This window comes from Saxophila tyrrhenica, assembly GCF_035928015.1.
Source record: "Saxophila tyrrhenica strain CCFEE 5935 chromosome Unknown scaffold_1, whole genome shotgun sequence".
Classification (NCBI taxonomy): Eukaryota; Fungi; Ascomycota; class Dothideomycetes; order Mycosphaerellales; family Extremaceae; genus Saxophila; species Saxophila tyrrhenica.
The window spans coordinates 1,057,452-1,073,346 of record NW_027041733.1 but is presented as its reverse complement, the minus strand read 5'-3'; the positions used below and the strand labels follow the sequence as shown (position 1 = coordinate 1,073,346).

Sequence of the window (15,895 nt, the reverse complement as noted above, 5' to 3'; positions counted from 1 at the left end):
GAAAGAGAGCAGAACGTGTGGTCTCGAACGCAAGACGTGGTCATCCAGTTGATAAGACTCGTCCAGTCGGTGCTTGGTACCAGGCCCATTGGGCCTTCACGAGAGCCTCACCACATAAATGTAGGGCTGAAGAAGCTGCCAACCAATGGAGTCCGCTACGGCAAGCGAGGGAAGGTGAGAAAAGCCAAGATACAGGCGTTCAGCAAGTATTCTCATTGCCTATCAATGTGCTTCTGAACCATGGTGTATACGTGTTCTATGCACGTTGTCCCAGTCCCTCGACAGCATTGCTTCTTGGTTGATCGTGTGCTAATCTTACAGCTTGGAGGACCCGCCGCTCCTATTGAACCATGTTCATCAGTTCTGTCGATTGTTTTACCTGATGCAACGGTGTCAGAAGTCCGACTGGAACGGAGAGAACGAAAGCACAACTCACATGTTCTCGTGGAAGAAGTTCAGCAACAGCTGGTATGCCTTCTCGTAGTCCGACTTCACGGCCGGATCCTTCAGGTCTCCGCGTGCAGCCATAAAGCCGTGGACCTGGTTGGGCCACCACTGGACAATGTTCTTGACCTTGACCGCCTTCTGCCACTTCTCCACGTCCTCCTTGCTCTCGTCTTTACTCGGCAGCATGGCGAATGGAATCTTCACACCTGGGGCGTCGTTCTCATCCACCATGGCGGGATGGCAGGAAGCCGCCGCCTTGAAGAGTGTGCCCTCTTGTGAGGAGAGATTGACGATCTTGCCGCCCCAGCAGTAACCGACGATGCCCCACTCGGAAATGCTAGATCGCTGAGACTTGATCTCTTCGAGGACTGCAGGGGAGAGGGTGTCAGCAATGTCCTGGACATCAGTGGGGGTTTACAAACCTTTGGGGATGCGCTCGAGCGTCTTTGGTGGTGCGGCCTGGTTGCTGAAGAACTCGCCGAGCTTCTTGCCCTTCTCGTCCGTGTCCGGTGGGTACCAGCTGATGTCGGCCGGCTTGCCATCGAAGAAGTCTGGGAGCAAGGTCAGACGCATGAACCTACACATCGAGTGTACTGGTGCTCACCTGGCATGAAGACCTGGTATTGCTTCTCCTTGTCGCCGTAAGCCAAGATATCAGCGCCCTGTATTGTCTGTGGGAAGAAGCCGAAGATATCATAGACAACGAGAAGAGCAGACTTCGCGTCCTTGGGTCCGGTAGCGTACGTCTTCATGCCATTAATGGTCATGTATTCTCCCTTGCCCTGGTAGTTGTCGGTGACAACCGGGGGAACGGTGCAACACGCATGTGATTGAGACATGGTCGCGTAGAGTCGCGCTCGTGGGAGCTGTGAACGAGGTTGGATGAAGCTGTGTTTGGAGGTCTGACTGGGAAGCCTAACCGAAGGAAACGTTTGGGGGTGTAGTTGTTTGAGGAGAGTGGAAGCAATTGGCAAGCGGAACATTTTCACCTTAAGAGCGCCTTCCCAGTCTTACAAATTCCAGTTCTTTCGAGGTGTTAGAAGCTCTCCAATGGCGGGGCATAGACGTCCATTGCATCACAATCAGTGACAACACGCACATGTCATTGCCGAGGAGCTGTAAAGACGCCGGCGGAAAGACGGCTGCATGCCGCCTCGATCTCCAGGCGAAAAGCTTCGCCAACGGCAGTGTTGGCATCCTGCACGCTCCCGGCCATGCCTCCGTTCGACATGAAGTGTGGTCGACGGCATCGATGGCTGATATGAGCACGTGGTTTGAGTACAGCCCTGTCAATAGACATTCGTGGCCGGGCAGGCAAGGCTGAGGCTGTGCCTCGATCATTGCGTCTCCCTGTGTCCAGCCTTGTTGAGTGTGCGAGACTTCCACCTTGTCGTGATCAACGGTAATTGAGAGCTTTCGAGTCCACAACAGGCCGTCCGCAATACTTTCAGCGTTTGACGATGAGTAATGCAAACACTCAAGATGGAACGTCTCGTCTCCGGTGTAAGCAGTCCTTTCTTCTTGGACGATATACATAACCTACTCATCTCGTCTTATACAGTCTCTACAGCCATTATGGGCCTTCTTCCGGAACCTGATCAGCCACCTCGGAATCTCAAGCAATGCTGCTGGTCTGGTGTACCTCGCAATCCTTCACACCGTCCCACTACGATCCGCTCTGACCGGCACGTCCTCTCTGCTTGATGCGCTCATCATCTGTCCTGGAGCGTACCGGGAGCATGACGCACCCTCTCTGAACAGAGGCGAGTATCCAGCATGTGCAGCCATGACTACAGGGTTTGTCTTCCGCGTGGAGAACGAAGCCACTGTTCTGCAGCTTCAACGCTTCGGGAAGCCAGGGCATCTCACGACGTTGACAGTCCAGTCGGGGAGCAAAGGTCCCTCAGCCGGAACGTGGCATGCATGCTTTTTTGAGGCTATGCGAGATACAGCCACGTTATGCTATGCAGCAACGCTCGCGATGACCGTCTGTGCCACGCTCATGCTGGTCCACCTGGAAGAACTCCAAGCCCTCTTATGGCTCGCAGTCACCATCTTGACCCGCCTGGTGAGCGTCGTCATCTTCCGCAGAAGAGCGCAGCCGGGCTGGAAGGGGATCGTGGAGCCTGGTGCGAAGGGTGACTTACTCGTCCTACTGAGCCAGGACAGGTGGATCCGTCTCCGAGGTCTAGTCGACGACATCAAAGCAGTCACGTCTGGTCAATGGCTTCGAGATATGACTCCTCTGGAGAGCTCAGCCGTGTCTGCGACAACGCTTGTCGTCTGGCTCAGTGCTGGCTTCTCCACTACGGCTGGCAAAGACGGCCAGGTGGTGCTGCTCGCACTTCTGTTCTGCTCAGCTGGTATGCTCGGGCTCGCTAATTTGTCGACGCGAGTTTCGTGCATGTATGGCCGGCAACTCCAGTCAAAGGACTCTCCTGAGCGATTTGAAAGAAGGCTTGATCTCGCTGAGCAGCTCATTCAAGAAACAGGGAGGCAGGATTGGGCGTTGCGACTCGGAATGATACAGCCAAAGACAGCTGATGACAACCATGAACATGAACTGGGCCCAAAGATCATGTGACAGGATTGAGAACAGCCCGGGCAGGTGGTATTACTATTATCGAATAAGTGTACGTCGTTGCGACCACGAAACCAGCACAGCAGCAGCAAAACTCTCGCACCCCTCAACGTCCATGCTTGCCGCCGCGCCTCGTGTTCATGTACATCTCCAAAGCAGTCGAGCTACCCTGACTGCTGGACGCCGCATGACTCGCTGCACTTCTCCTCGCGATTCTGTTCTCCCACGACATCGTCCTGGATGCAGGATCCTCTTCAGACAATCCTGACAACGGAGCGTTGAGGGTACCATTGGTCCGGAGCACCGCACTCAGTGCTGCCGAAAGCAATGCATTCTGCTTCTCCAACGCCTCAAGACGAGCCTGGAAGCGCGCTGTGTTCATCGATTCCCTGTTACCACCACTTCGGCGCTGCTGTGTGACGATATGTGCAGGCGGGTCAAGTCGTCGCTCGGCCATCGCGGTCTTCGAAGCTACGTTCAGGTTGTGGATCGGAAGTCCGGGCAATTCCTTCTTGGTCTCGGCAATGCGAGCGGCTCTCGTCCTGCCAGGCTTTTCTGATCCAGACGCTGGCGGTGTTGGCGGCAAAGCGCGGTTGGGTGGAGGTGATGGCAGTGGTGGTGTGTCCTCTTTCAGAAGCTTCGGAGCTGGGCTGTGGGCCCTCGATGAATTCTGGGCCCCTTGTCGACTACGACGCTTCATGGCAGAACGCGGGATCGATGCCGACCTAGGCCGAGGGTTGTAGGACTTTCCATCCTTGACCAGTATCTTCGCAGGCTTCGTGGGTTTGGCTTTTTGGACGGGAATCTCCTCCGCGACAAGCATGACTGGGCTCAAGGCCATGGGCGTGCCTGCAGTGGCACTGTTACTTGAGGTGACAGGAGACACTGGCGTGTATCCCGTGGGTCCGCTGTTGGAGACCGGAGAGACATCTGGTCGGGCGTCAGGCACTTGTGCTTGGGTAGACTCTGTCACCTTCTTCCAGCTTGCATTGCTGGACGCTGTCGAAGAAGTTCGAGTGACCAACGGCGTCGGTCGCAGGCTTCCGGGTATCTGAATGTGAGGTCTTGCCTTCCTCAACTTCTGCCGAGGGCCGTCCGGCACAGCATTGACAATGGTGTCGATCGCGGTCACTGCGGCCTCCGGCATAGGTCGGTCACGCAGCTTGCGGGCACGAGTACGATCCTCCCGCTCTCGCCGCAAGTACTGGTAGCTGGACTTCATGACTGGGTTCTTGCCGCGAGACTTGGGCCGCTTGATCGGACCGGTGCAGTCTGTCACAACCGTCGGCTTGAATGGCCGCAAATCGCCATTGAAATCCTGGACGTCTCTGATGCTGGGTGCGAGCTTGGGCGTTGCTCCTCGCTCGCCATACGAGGCCAGGATGCCTTCGATTGTCTCGGCGTCTTTTCGCGGTCTCAGCGGACTCTTTGGTGGTGGAGGACCTGGACTGTCCGTAAAGCTTCGCCGGTACAGAGAAGCACCCAAGCTTGAGGCTCGCTGCAGGAGCACCTGGTGGCTTGCAAACCTCCTCGGACAAGGGTGTTCTATTTCAACGTCTTTCTCCCTCCCCGGGTGCTGTACGGGAAATTCTTCGTATCGCAACGAAAATTCAGGCAATGGCAAGCTGGTTGACGTCCGAGATCCGGCAGGGGGACCTGACAGTGCCCGAGATGCATCGAAAGGTCGATTGGCCGGATGATCGTGTAGGTCACTCTGATACGACTCGGCCATTGAGACGGCAGAGACTGGCTCAGGCGTGGGTGGATTCGAGGCAGCTGGCCGTATTGGACCGACATGCTCATCTGTCGCACCTATGGTTGCTTCCTCCCTTGGCCACCATTGGACCGCCCGCTTACTTGCAGTGACATCTTCAACCGGTGGAATCGCAGTTGGTTCTTCTCTAGGCCACCATGCTCGCTGTTTTGCGGGGGTCGGAGGTCTTCGAGCCGGTCGCTCGTCAGGGCGTGGGTACTTCCATCCTTCCATGGAGTTTATGCTGTCAGCAAAGGAGATCGACACTCTAGATTCAACGATGCTTGGGCTATTGTGCGTCAGTGCAAGCGACAGAATCAGTATGGTCGATACGAACCTCAGCATCGGTGCCCCATCAGGTTGTATTCGAGCTTCGATCGACTCGTCCATCTTCGGAACTTTTAGTGCAAAGTATGTGCTGCCTGGCTGTCGTTCAGTGACTGGGGTCCTTGACGTATGAGTAGCATGAGCAAGCAACGAACCTCCAGCGGAGACCTTTTGCTCAACTGGAGCGAGCAAGCCACCGGCATCTTGAATCTCAGGATCGGTCTGCGGAAGCTTTCGCCGCCTCTTCAGGAATTTGAAAGCATTTTTGGAAGGGACTGGCGGACGTGCGGGTTGGGAGACTTTGCTGGGCCGATGGTGAGGTGTAGTAGGACCAGTCGTGCGCAGGAAAAAGGCCAGATCATGTGATGGGTTCTTGAAAGGGAGGTGCAACAAGCTTTGCTCGGTAATCATTGCGTATGGAGCCTGGTCGGTACAGTCGCTTTTGGAACAAGCAGACGCATCAGTAAGTGCTGCAAGGATCAAAGGGGAGATACATCATCACTCACTGATGTATCGAAAAGGGGTCCGGGCGGGAGTAAGTGTCAGGATTCTCCGACTCTTCGACATGGATCGAGTCTTCCCGGAGGATGGTCGAGTACGCCTCTCTCTGCTGCTCTCTCTCCTCAGCCGAAGGACTCTGGCCCATGATGGCCTTGGTGTAGAGAGGTCCGGCGCCAAACGCCCGGCAGGACGGGCTCATCTTCCCGGCCTCAGTATCTTCTGGCGTTGGCGGGACCAATGTGATTGTTTCGAAGTGTCGAGGAGTATGATTGACGAATGCTAGAGATTGTTTTCGTGTGTGGCCTGCGGAAGGCTGCATTGGGCACGAGAACGTCGTCCAGTTAGCCGACGCTGTGCCTGCTTCAGAGAGCCCCGGCGAAGCTCGAGTCATCGGCTGCTACGGCCTCGAGTAGTGCAAAGAGCGGAGACGACGTATCAAGCGCTGAACGGTTTCAAGGGCGAATGTCAGGCCATACGAAAGAGATTGTGCACCCGGGAGAGTTCTGACAAAAAGGCAATGTCGGCTTCGTGCATCACCGGCCAGAAGATAAATAGAAAGCGCAGACTAACAAGTGCAAGGAAATGCTCTCAGCAGCACAGCGCCCTGGCAGAGATTGTACCACAGAAGGCCGCACACCGAAACGGGTCCTAAGCGTAGGGTGACTCGCTCCACCACAGCAATGAGGGACAGAAAATGTTTGGCTGTGGTGTTGATTGCCTGGAGCATTGACTCCAAGCCGATATTAGGAGTGCAGCAGAGGTAAAGGCGATGGCACTTAGTGTTTTGGTTGGCCTTTCAGCTCTGCCGCGAGCATGCAAGGGAGGCGCATGCAAGTTCTTTAACGGTCGAGCTGTGGGTAACGTCGCACAAGAAAGCATGGACGCAGGCTGAAACGAGGATACACAAGCGGCTTCCACGGCTCTGCCTGTCAAGAAAAGGGACTCACACAGCTTGGAGTAGTACGAGGGGGCTAAGCACAAGAGAGCTGGCACTTTCCATGCCACATTCTCAGTAGAGGCGTGGCCCTGTCAATGTCAATGTCAACCGCCAACACCTGCGCTAATGACACCACGCCATCCTCTCTATTTCCTTCAATCACCAGAACGCCGTAAGTATCCTCCTCAGTATTCGGAACATGACCCGACCCGAAGCCAGGCGCACCACGTCGTCGAGGTTGCTGCAGAAACTTGATCAACTGCAGCATCGGAGAACCATGCACTCGGTATCCTCTGAAATCCTCCGCAGGCTCAGGTATCGTGGCCGAGACACTACACGCTGCGTCACCTTTAACACCTCACGGCTGTCTGCACTGAGACCCGCTGACCACAATGTTGACAACTGATGTGTTGTCCTTGAAACCGTATCGCACCCCACCCAAATCAAGGCCTAGGCTTCGGATGCTTGCGAGGGGGCATGAAAGGGCTGGCCGCTGGCCGCTTCTTGACCTGTGGCGCCACCGAACGTGCCGCAGCTCCCGCTCTGGGTTTGGCATTTCCATCAGCCGGGTTTGACGACTGTCTTTCGCCGGCGGGAAGGGATGTTTCAGCTCCAGATACATTGCTGCCGGGCGTTGCACCGCGACTCTCCGGGCTATCTGCATTCGACATCTCCACGTCCTGTGGCTCTACGGAGGCGTCGGGGATTTTCCCAAGGGGTGGTAATGGTGTCGAGCCATCACCGCCGGCATCCGGGCTGTCCTTCATCTTCTTGATCCGATCGGCAAACTTGTAGCTAACACCTTCCATACGGTCGCCACGATCCGCCTTTGACCCTGAATTGCCGTTCATGCTGCCTTGACGCGGCTTCACGGCGGTCGACGAAGTGGTTGGCGCGTCTTGCATCTGCGGCACGTGAGCACCAGCATCTGGCATCGATCGAACCGCCGCACCACGCTGTGCCGGGAACACAGACGATGGCCGACCTAGCATAGCCTTCAGATTGCCAGAGGTATAGCAATCACGCGCTCTGGCGTCCTCGACCAACTTCTTCCAGAACTGGCCGCGGATAAGGCTGTCCGAGTTCCCAAGCACCCACAAGCTCGACTTCGCTCTCGTCAAACCCACGTTCATACGTCTGATATCCTGCAAGAAGCCGATGCCGCCGGCAGGCGAAGCACGCACGCACGAGAAGATGATGATCTCGCTCTCACGGCCCTGGAATGCATCTGTAGTATTGAACTCGATCATTTCCAAAATGTCGCTTCCGTACCGCTGAGAGAAGCGCTCCTTGAGCATCTTGAGCTGGCTCTTGTAAGGTGTGATGATGCCGATCCTGCCGTCGAAGTCGTAGCCCGTGAAGTCAGTCCTGAGCCGGTTGTAGAGCGCCATGGCAATTTCGATCTCAGCAGTATTGACCAGCGAGTGACCTCGAGGGGCGGCCTGGTGCTGGCCCGAAACGTCAAAGAAGCGGTAAGGTGCCAGCATGGTACTGGCGTGCCACGGCCGCTGCCGAAGCTCCAGCATGCCTCTGCCGTCCTTGAGGAGACCGTCGTAGAAGGTCTGCGATGGGAAGACGGAGATGTCGGGGTGCATACGATACTGCGTATCCAGCAAGTGAACCTCGTTGCTGAAGTTGTTCTGCATGCGCACGAACAATGACTGCTCGTACTGGAACTTGGCAGCTTCTTTCGAGAACACCGTTGGCGGTAACTGCTTCGGATCTCCGACCATGATGCACTTCACGCAGCCGTACTTTAGTGGAATCAGCGAGCTCATCTCGACACATTGCGCCGCCTCGTCGATGATGACCGTCTCAAATTCGATGTTGAGGCTCTGAAACATGTCGTGACCACTTCCGCTGAGGGTAGCGCAGATGACATGTGCCTCGTCGAGAACAGCTTGCTGTGCTTTCTTTCTGTTGAGTTCGGCTTCGCGGCCAGCGTTGCGCTCCTGGTCTTTAGCATTGTCAATCTTGACGCCAAGCTCATTCTTCCTCTTGCGCGTCGAGCTGATCTCGTTCTCAAGATCCGCTTGCTCCGGACCCTTCACAGTGCCAGAATCACGCTTCTGGTACAGGTCTCTCAAATGAGAGGAAACCTTCTCGTGCTCCTTGAACACCGCCGCGTTGCTCTCGCGCTGCTTCTGATCGACGTCGCTGGTCCCGAGACGCTTGGACACAAGCTGGTCCATGGTGACATCGAGCACTTGGGAGTTGATTGCATCACTGCGACCAATGCGGACGACGTTGAGCTGGTGCTCTCGGCCATTCTTGGTCTTGACGCCGTCTTTCAGACGCATGACCAGCTCATCCACCGCGGCGTTGCTGGGTGCACAAACCAGAAGCTTGCGAGGCGGAGCGTCGAGCGATCCGTTGCCGTGCCCTCCAGGCATCGAGATCTTCGTGCCACTGCTCGACGAGCTCAGAACTTGAGTTAGGAGGCCGCCAACGATAGCGACGATCGTCTTCGTCTTGCCAGAGCCGGGAGGACCTTGAATCAGCGAGAAGCCTTCGTTCTCCAGAGCAGCATTGATCGCTCCGCTCTGAGCTTTGTTGACGTTCCAGATGTCCTGATAGGCGGTGATCTGCTTCTCGCTGTAGTTCATCCTCTTCGACGGCTTCGCTCGGATGATCTGATTGCAGAGGTCGTAGTACTGCAAAGCCTGGAGGGCACCGTATTCGCGCTCCAGCGGTGTGATTGACTGGACCTTCAAGCCCCAGACGACGGTCTGTCCGGCAAGTGATGGTGCCAGACTGCTACCGGGGAGAAGCTGGTACACTATCTCACAGTGCGCCTTCTGCCTCTTGACGCGGTAGATGCGGGCCAGACAGTGAGGCGCGGTGGCGTCTTGACCTGGGCTTTTGGCCTTGGACAGCAATATGATGTCGGCCTCCTGAAGCTGTAGCTCACGGTTCTCCGCGTGGCCCACAATGCTGCTGATCTCGATGAAGGCGTCCACGTTGGTCCTGTTCGCGACTCGAACTTCGTATGGCTTAGAGGAGGTTTCTTCGCGAGCTCGGACCAGGCCCTGCCATGCTTCAAGCGTAAGGAGCGGCTGGAACGTCTGCTGGTATGTTGTTGGGTCGTTGAAGGAGTTCGCCACTTGCCGGAACTGGTTCTCGTTCATGCCAGGCGGATAGTCGCCGTCGTGGAAGAAGTCCCAGCCCAGAATGACCCGATGCAGAGAGGTGAGGTCCGGCGCAAGGCGCGCACGCATGTCCCTCGCGCTCCGGGCGGTGCGCTGGATCTTGGTCGGCCCTGTCTTGACCTCTGGCTTCAACCCGACAGCACCGTTCGGATCGACGTTCGGGCGCTCAACCTTCTTCTTGACACTGGGACCAAAAAGCCCGTCATCAAAGTCCTCCTCGTCGTCGTCTTCGCTCTCCTCATCCGAAGAGACCATGACGTTCTTGCCTTTCATCGTATGGTCTTTGCCCATGTCTCCCAAGCCGAGAACACCACTTCCGACCCCTACGCCCTTCGCCCTCTCAGCGGCAGCCTTTCTGGCTTGCTCTGCTTCCGCCTGAGCCCGCTTTCGCTTCGCCAGGAATTCCTGCTGGTCCTTCTGCTGACTCTGAGCGGCTTTCGCCGTAGCAGGGTTCAACACAGGCTTCTTCTGCCGCTCTTGCAATTTCTTCTGCGCAAGTCGCTCAGACGCATTCATAGAACCCATCAGCTTCTTCACCCCATCGCCCTCGGAGCCCTCCCTCCCTTTCCGTCGTCTGGCGGCATCCGACCACGCATCCACATCAATGGTGCCAGGCCTAGCAGATTGCGAGACACCGCCAATGGGAGTCGATGCACCACTGCTTCTACCACTCGAAGCCCAGTCCTCCAAGTTCCTCTGCTTCTTGGGCCGGTCCTCTGCCTCGAGATCAATAGTATCAGACAAGCTACGGCCGAGATGCCGCTCAAGTGCTCGCCGCAGCTCCGCCTTCTGCTGCATGCTTAACTTGGTCTTGACACGATTCTGCTGCTGTGTGCTGATCACGATGCCCTCGATGAATTGGGCCGCCTGTTCGTCTATCCTGACTTCGACCTCTCCCAAGCGAGCAAGCATCTTGGCCGTGAGACTGACAGCCTTGGTGATAAGATAGTCGTCACGCAAACGAAGCCACTTGGAGATGGACGAGAATTTCGCCCTGGCATGCTCCAGTAAAATCTTGTTCACTCCATAGCTGTCGTTGCCATATTCGTCCATGAGGCTGCCGGCGATGACGGAGTACTGCTCGAAGGTGTAGTCCGCAAAATCCATCACCTCTCGGCAGAAGTCTTGCATTCCCTGCTTGTCGTACCCAAGATTGCTCCAGTTCTCAGTTTGTTGAAAGATCATCCCGAGAAGCTGCCAGACCCGCATCCAAAACATCTCCAGGACCTTGCCCTGTTTCCGAGGGCGGTCAACTGAGCGAAGTATGCCGTCGCTAGAGTCGCAAAGACAGCTGAACACATCGGTGCACACTTTGAGCGTCATTCTGGAAGGCTGAAAGCACAGTGCCTTTGCAAGCTCGTCCAGCGCGCGATTGAAGGCTGGCATGGCAGTGGCGTAGAAGACCGATAGCACGTGCATCAGACAGCCCCTTCGGTCGTCCGCCTCGCTCAGGATCTTCAAGACGCTGACGGCTCCTTGGTGTATTTCCTGGTCGCCGTTGAGAAGCAGTCTGACGATACCTTCCAAGCCCTTGGGGTCTTGAATCACTTCTAGCACATCCTCGTATTCGAACGAATCCAGCCGGTCAAGGAGATCACTGCCGACATACTCCAGGGAGCGCTTCAGAGCATCATTCCATCCTCTGGCTGGTTTGACTGCCTTTTCAACCTGCCGTGGCGGGAAAGCCTCCAAAGGTAGAAGTCCTCCAATGCCCGAAAGAATGGAAGCTGCAATTGCCGGGTAACCACGTCTGACCAGTCTCATGCTTCTCTTCCACATATCCAAGCCGCTGATGTGCAACTCATGCTCGATCTTGGCCGTCTTGAGGATGGTGATGCGGTCTTGATGAAGGGCCGCTGTGTCCATGGTCAAGATCTGTTCGACTATGTCAAGGCAGAGCTGCTCATCCTTGCTGATTTGCATCTCCGTTTTCTTGTTCTGAGCGCCGCTCAACTCAAGCAGAATGGGATCGAGGTGGTCCTGGGCTACGACTTGAATCATATTCGATGTTAGCGGCCCAGCCTTGACCTGTCTGCTGACCATGTCGAGCGCTGTAAGCAGGCAGGTGAGACCGGTGGACCAGGCAACGGACTGGGCGTATTTGGAGTACTGATCATCCTGCAGCCGACGCAGAAGCTGTTCAAGCATGGATCTTACTGGTGGAACAAGGTTGCCGGCCGAGATGGATCTAACGAGCACCACAGTCCACTGCAACTTCTGGTCCAGGTGAAGAGGCTCACGCTCGTCTCTCGTCTTCAGCAAGCGCTGCAGGGTCGGGCTCCTGAAGATGGTGTCGGCGACCGCCTGAGCGTTGATAGTGCCAAGTGCCTCCCAGAAGTCCTTCGGACTCAGCTCGATTAGCTTTTGATAGCTGTTCAGCAGGTCAGAGAAGTGGCTGTCGTCGATTTGGAAATGCTCCAGTGCTACAGTGTAGATGTTGCTGTCCAGTGTTCTGAGCTTGTTCGTGACCAGATCTTTGTTCAGCTTGAACACGACCAGCTTGGTAGCACGCCAGAAGACGGGCAGGAATTCTCGCTCGAGCGCTAAAATGTGAACGCGAGCGATGGCAGTCTCCAGAAATGGCTTGACGCTGTATTCGAATTCTTGGGCAGTCATTTGCCGTTTGAGGTGTTCGGTATTGCGGGCTGCCCATGCGGATCGCTCCTGATGGTTGGAGAACAAGAAGGCGATCATTCCTGGTGCGTAGTTTGGCAGCTTCAGCTTCTTGTTCGTCTGCACCAAGCGGAATGGACGATCAAAGTGCTGCTGTAGAGCTTGGTCGTCACGTAGGAATGGAATGCAGTTCAAGGCCTCGAAGAGAGCATACATCCCTGCATCCCCTATCGCCTTGATGTTGCGTTGCTGAGTAGGCAGCCCTTCCAAGATCGCTGTCGCTTTGTCGAGACCTTCGCTGATACGCCGGATGTTCAAACGGTCGAAGGTGTCGATGAACTGCTGAACCTCTTCGGTATCGTATTCGGCCTCCAGTCTTTGGATCAGCACGAATCTCGCCCGGTGGTACTCCCGCACACAGATTTCGCAGCGTCCCAACTGTGCTTCCAAAATTTTCCTGAATGAGTCCTGGTATGGCTTCGCGTCTGAGCCGTCGAAGGCGAAGATCTTGCACGCTTCGAGCGCTGCATCGCGCCTGCTCTCCACCGCCTGTACTCTTTGCAGACGTGTTCTCCTGTCCTTCTCTGATTCGTGATTGGCTTCGTTCAGGATGTCTTCGTCGAGGTAAAGTCCGAAGTCGTCGGCCGTGGATCGGGGGCAGAACCAGTGGAGATTGGCGTCTAGCTGTTGGAGCTCACTGCGCAGAGGTCAGTTGTCAGTCACGGGTTTAAGGAAAACGTTACCGTGAGGCATACCTCAGCTTCTGGACCACGTGCTCACCCATGTTGGCGAGTGGCCGCGAACTACGCCTTCAGGAAGTGACCGAGCCTCGACTGCTTAATGTGCAGTTGGCGCAGGCTCGGTCTGGAAGGTAGACTATCTACAGATGCTCGCAGTGCATGCGATGGCCTTCTGAAGTGGATGGAGTTGCTAGTAGTTGGTGGAGAAGGAAAGGGAAGTCTTCCGGCACCAAGGCCTCTTGTCGCCCTTAGAAGCACCGCGACACTCGTTGTGGACACAGATTGCGGCCAAGAAGTGACAACTCACCTCCGGCCAGTTCCAGTCACCAGTTGCTGGTCGGCTCTATGAGGTCGAGAAAGTGAACGTGCTGGATTGAATGAGATCATGGAAAGCCTTCTTAGGCGAGCGAATCGAAGGGTTGCCGTGGTAGTGACAGTCTGTCTTCACGTAAGCAAGTGTCAAGAGAACGACTTCAAGACGGCTGGCGGCCAGCGCGGCATATGGTGTGTGTGTTGACAAAGGTTGAAGTTCGAGATGCAGTTCGAGTGGAAGAGTAGAAGTCGTTGCTCCAGGCAATCTTGGAAGCACTTCCGACGTTTTGCCGACGTTGACGCGACTTCACGCGCCGCGGGGTCGTTCCTTCCACCACCAAAAGTGACAGGTCGATATGTGTCTCAAAAGGCACGCACTCAATGTCTTTGATTGCCTTTGTGTACCTTGTTGCAAGGTGTCTCGAGGCGTCGCGAAATCTTCACACGGTCACTCAATCCCGCCGATTACGACGTATCCCTATAAAGCAGGATCGCTCCAGCGACTCCCAGAGGCTTAAGTACCTCAAATCGTTCTCCAACGTGCAACCATCTCTCACCTCACACTCACATCCTCTTCTTCAGTGAGCAAGACTCATCCGGATACCATGCCGCTACACTTACTCGACCTCCCGCCCGAACTACTGGAGCTTGCCGCAAGCAACCTGGACTGGGACCGCAATGTCTATCTCACACCACTACGAGAATGGCGAAACGACCTCAAGAGTCTCAGTCTGACCTGTCGCCAACTGCGCCAGGTCGCTACACCCATCATGTACAGACACGTCCAGCTGGACCTTCGGTTTACTCATTACTCTCCTCGAACCAGCCTTGTTCACCTGGAGATGCGAAAAGCCCGAACTCATGCGCCATGTGCGCTCCGTCACCATCAAGACCCATTTCGACCGGGTGAACAATCCTGCAGGGCGCAAGTCTCTTTTCGTGCCTCTAATGCCATAGACTGGGAAGACGATTACTGCAAAAGAATTTTTCCCCGAAACAGCCGCTGACATCTTTACGCCTGTGATTAGGCTCGACTCAAGCAATTCCTCAATTGCGCAAGTACACCGTCAACGTATCGATACCATCAGCCACGCCATGGTCGACTCCACTGAGTACGCCGAGATCATCAACGAGAGCCCCACAGGGTTTCGCGCACATGCTCTTGCGCTTTCTCGCAAACTACTCAGAGATGTTGAAGGCTGGGAAGACACCGTTCCAAACAGTCTCGGCGAGTCAACTGAAGACTGGTACGGACTTCTTAAGCCTGCCGGTTTTCAGCTACCTCTACCGACGACTACCGCTACTGCAATCGCAACAACTGGTGTAACCGCGCTAAACAGGGGGACGACACCAGCACGATCGCAATGGGAGCGCAACAAGCGACACCGCAACTTACGATTCCAACTGGATGCCCTGACTGTGATTTTCCTATGCCTGCCGCCGACGGCCAAGTCGATTGTGTTTGACTCAGCCCCAGCCCACCACGGAGGCGCTACGCAGAACCAGTTCGCCACGCACGTGCTTGCAGCTGCAATGGACATCTTCGGCAGCAGACTTCAGTCACTGACTACAATCACTTCCGACTTCGACGGAACCGACAACTGGAAGACTATGCTGCGGCCAGACATATGTGGCAAAGTCCAAGCGCTCAAGTCTCTTAAAATCGACACGAACGGCAAGGATCGCTTAATGATAAAACAGGCCACGTTTCTCGAAGACCTGCACGGCTGGCATGCCCTTTCTGACACTCTCACCCATCTCGCTCTGTGGCACATCGCCGGCGAACCTTACCGGCTTGTGGGACTACTCAAGGGTTTCGTCCACGCCAAGTCCCTCTACCTCAACGGAATCAAGCTAAACCCCGATCTCAACGCTCGGGAAAGCAATCTCGTGGCCTGGCCCGCCTTCCTGATCAACGTCCGCCGTCAAATGCCAACTCTCGCAATCGAGCTGCGCAACGTGCAAGACTGCGAGGGCAAAGCACTCACGGACAGCGCCATCGCATGGCTGCTCAAGGGAGCAGTCCCAGTCGGCTGCGAAATCAGCCCACTGCGAGAAGGGAAGCTACTAGAGGATTTCCAAGACTTCCTTCTACTCTGGACCGTTGACGACGGCAAGCGAGGAGCTCAGGCGCGGAAAGAGTGGGATGAAAGTAAGTTGGTGGATATGGCCTTGGCGAACCGTTGGAGGGGCCAGAGTCCGGAAGTCGAGTTCTTGACGGATTTGTGGGATGATTGAAGGCATGACTGAAGAGCTGTTGGGTGCGTCAGGCACACCACCCGTACCTTATGTATCGTCATTGTGTGCAGCTCGGTCCGCTGTGATACAAGGTCGAGAATTGGGATAGTACAATACAATACATCATACCAGAGCAACTTTCTGAGACTCCCTCGCCCCCGAGATGTCGTTTTGCTCTACCTATACCTTTATCTCCAAAATATACGCATGCCGTCTTCCATTCAGTGCGAATGTAACCTGACTGAGGTGAGGTTGTGATGTTGGACAAGCACAAATTCATCTGAAAAAGCTCGGACC

The 15,895-nt window shown here is 55.6% G+C and overlaps 5 protein-coding genes across 5 annotated transcripts; 2 read left to right on the top strand and 3 right to left on the bottom strand.

Annotated features, from left to right (window-relative positions):
- Positions 1–375: 375 nt before the first annotated feature.
- LTR77_000473 (uncharacterized protein) lies at positions 376–1,286 on the bottom strand (the record flags this gene model as incomplete). Its single annotated transcript, XM_064797739.1, has 4 exons — positions 376–379; positions 437–815; positions 870–998; positions 1,052–1,286. 4 exons carry the CDS (start codon positions 1,284–1,286, stop codon positions 376–378), a joined length of 747 nt encoding a protein of 248 aa, XP_064663973.1.
- Positions 1,287–1,929: 643 nt separating this feature from the next.
- LTR77_000472 (uncharacterized protein) lies at positions 1,930–3,031 on the top strand (the record flags this gene model as incomplete). Its single annotated transcript, XM_064797738.1, has 2 exons — positions 1,930–1,950; positions 2,009–3,031. The coding sequence occupies 2 exons, from the start codon at positions 1,930–1,932 to the stop codon at positions 3,029–3,031; spliced, it is 1,044 nt and encodes a 347-aa protein (XP_064663972.1).
- A 103-nt stretch (positions 3,032–3,134) lies between these two features.
- On the bottom strand, positions 3,135–5,928 carry LTR77_000471 (uncharacterized protein; the record flags this gene model as incomplete). Its single annotated transcript, XM_064797737.1, has 3 exons — positions 3,135–5,070; positions 5,119–5,547; positions 5,615–5,928. 3 exons carry the CDS (start codon positions 5,926–5,928, stop codon positions 3,135–3,137), a joined length of 2,679 nt encoding a protein of 892 aa, XP_064663971.1.
- A 1,061-nt stretch (positions 5,929–6,989) lies between these two features.
- Positions 6,990–13,092, bottom strand: SEN1 (DEAD-box type RNA helicase; the record flags this gene model as incomplete). The annotated part of the gene is made up of 2 exons (XM_064797736.1): positions 6,990–13,005; positions 13,064–13,092. 2 exons carry the CDS (start codon positions 13,090–13,092, stop codon positions 6,990–6,992), a joined length of 6,045 nt encoding a protein of 2,014 aa, XP_064663970.1.
- An 873-nt stretch (positions 13,093–13,965) lies between these two features.
- LTR77_000469 (uncharacterized protein) lies at positions 13,966–15,598 on the top strand (the record flags this gene model as incomplete). The annotated part of the gene is made up of 2 exons (XM_064797735.1): positions 13,966–14,159; positions 14,389–15,598. 2 exons carry the CDS (start codon positions 13,966–13,968, stop codon positions 15,596–15,598), a joined length of 1,404 nt encoding a protein of 467 aa, XP_064663969.1.
- Positions 15,599–15,895: the final 297 nt, after the last annotated feature.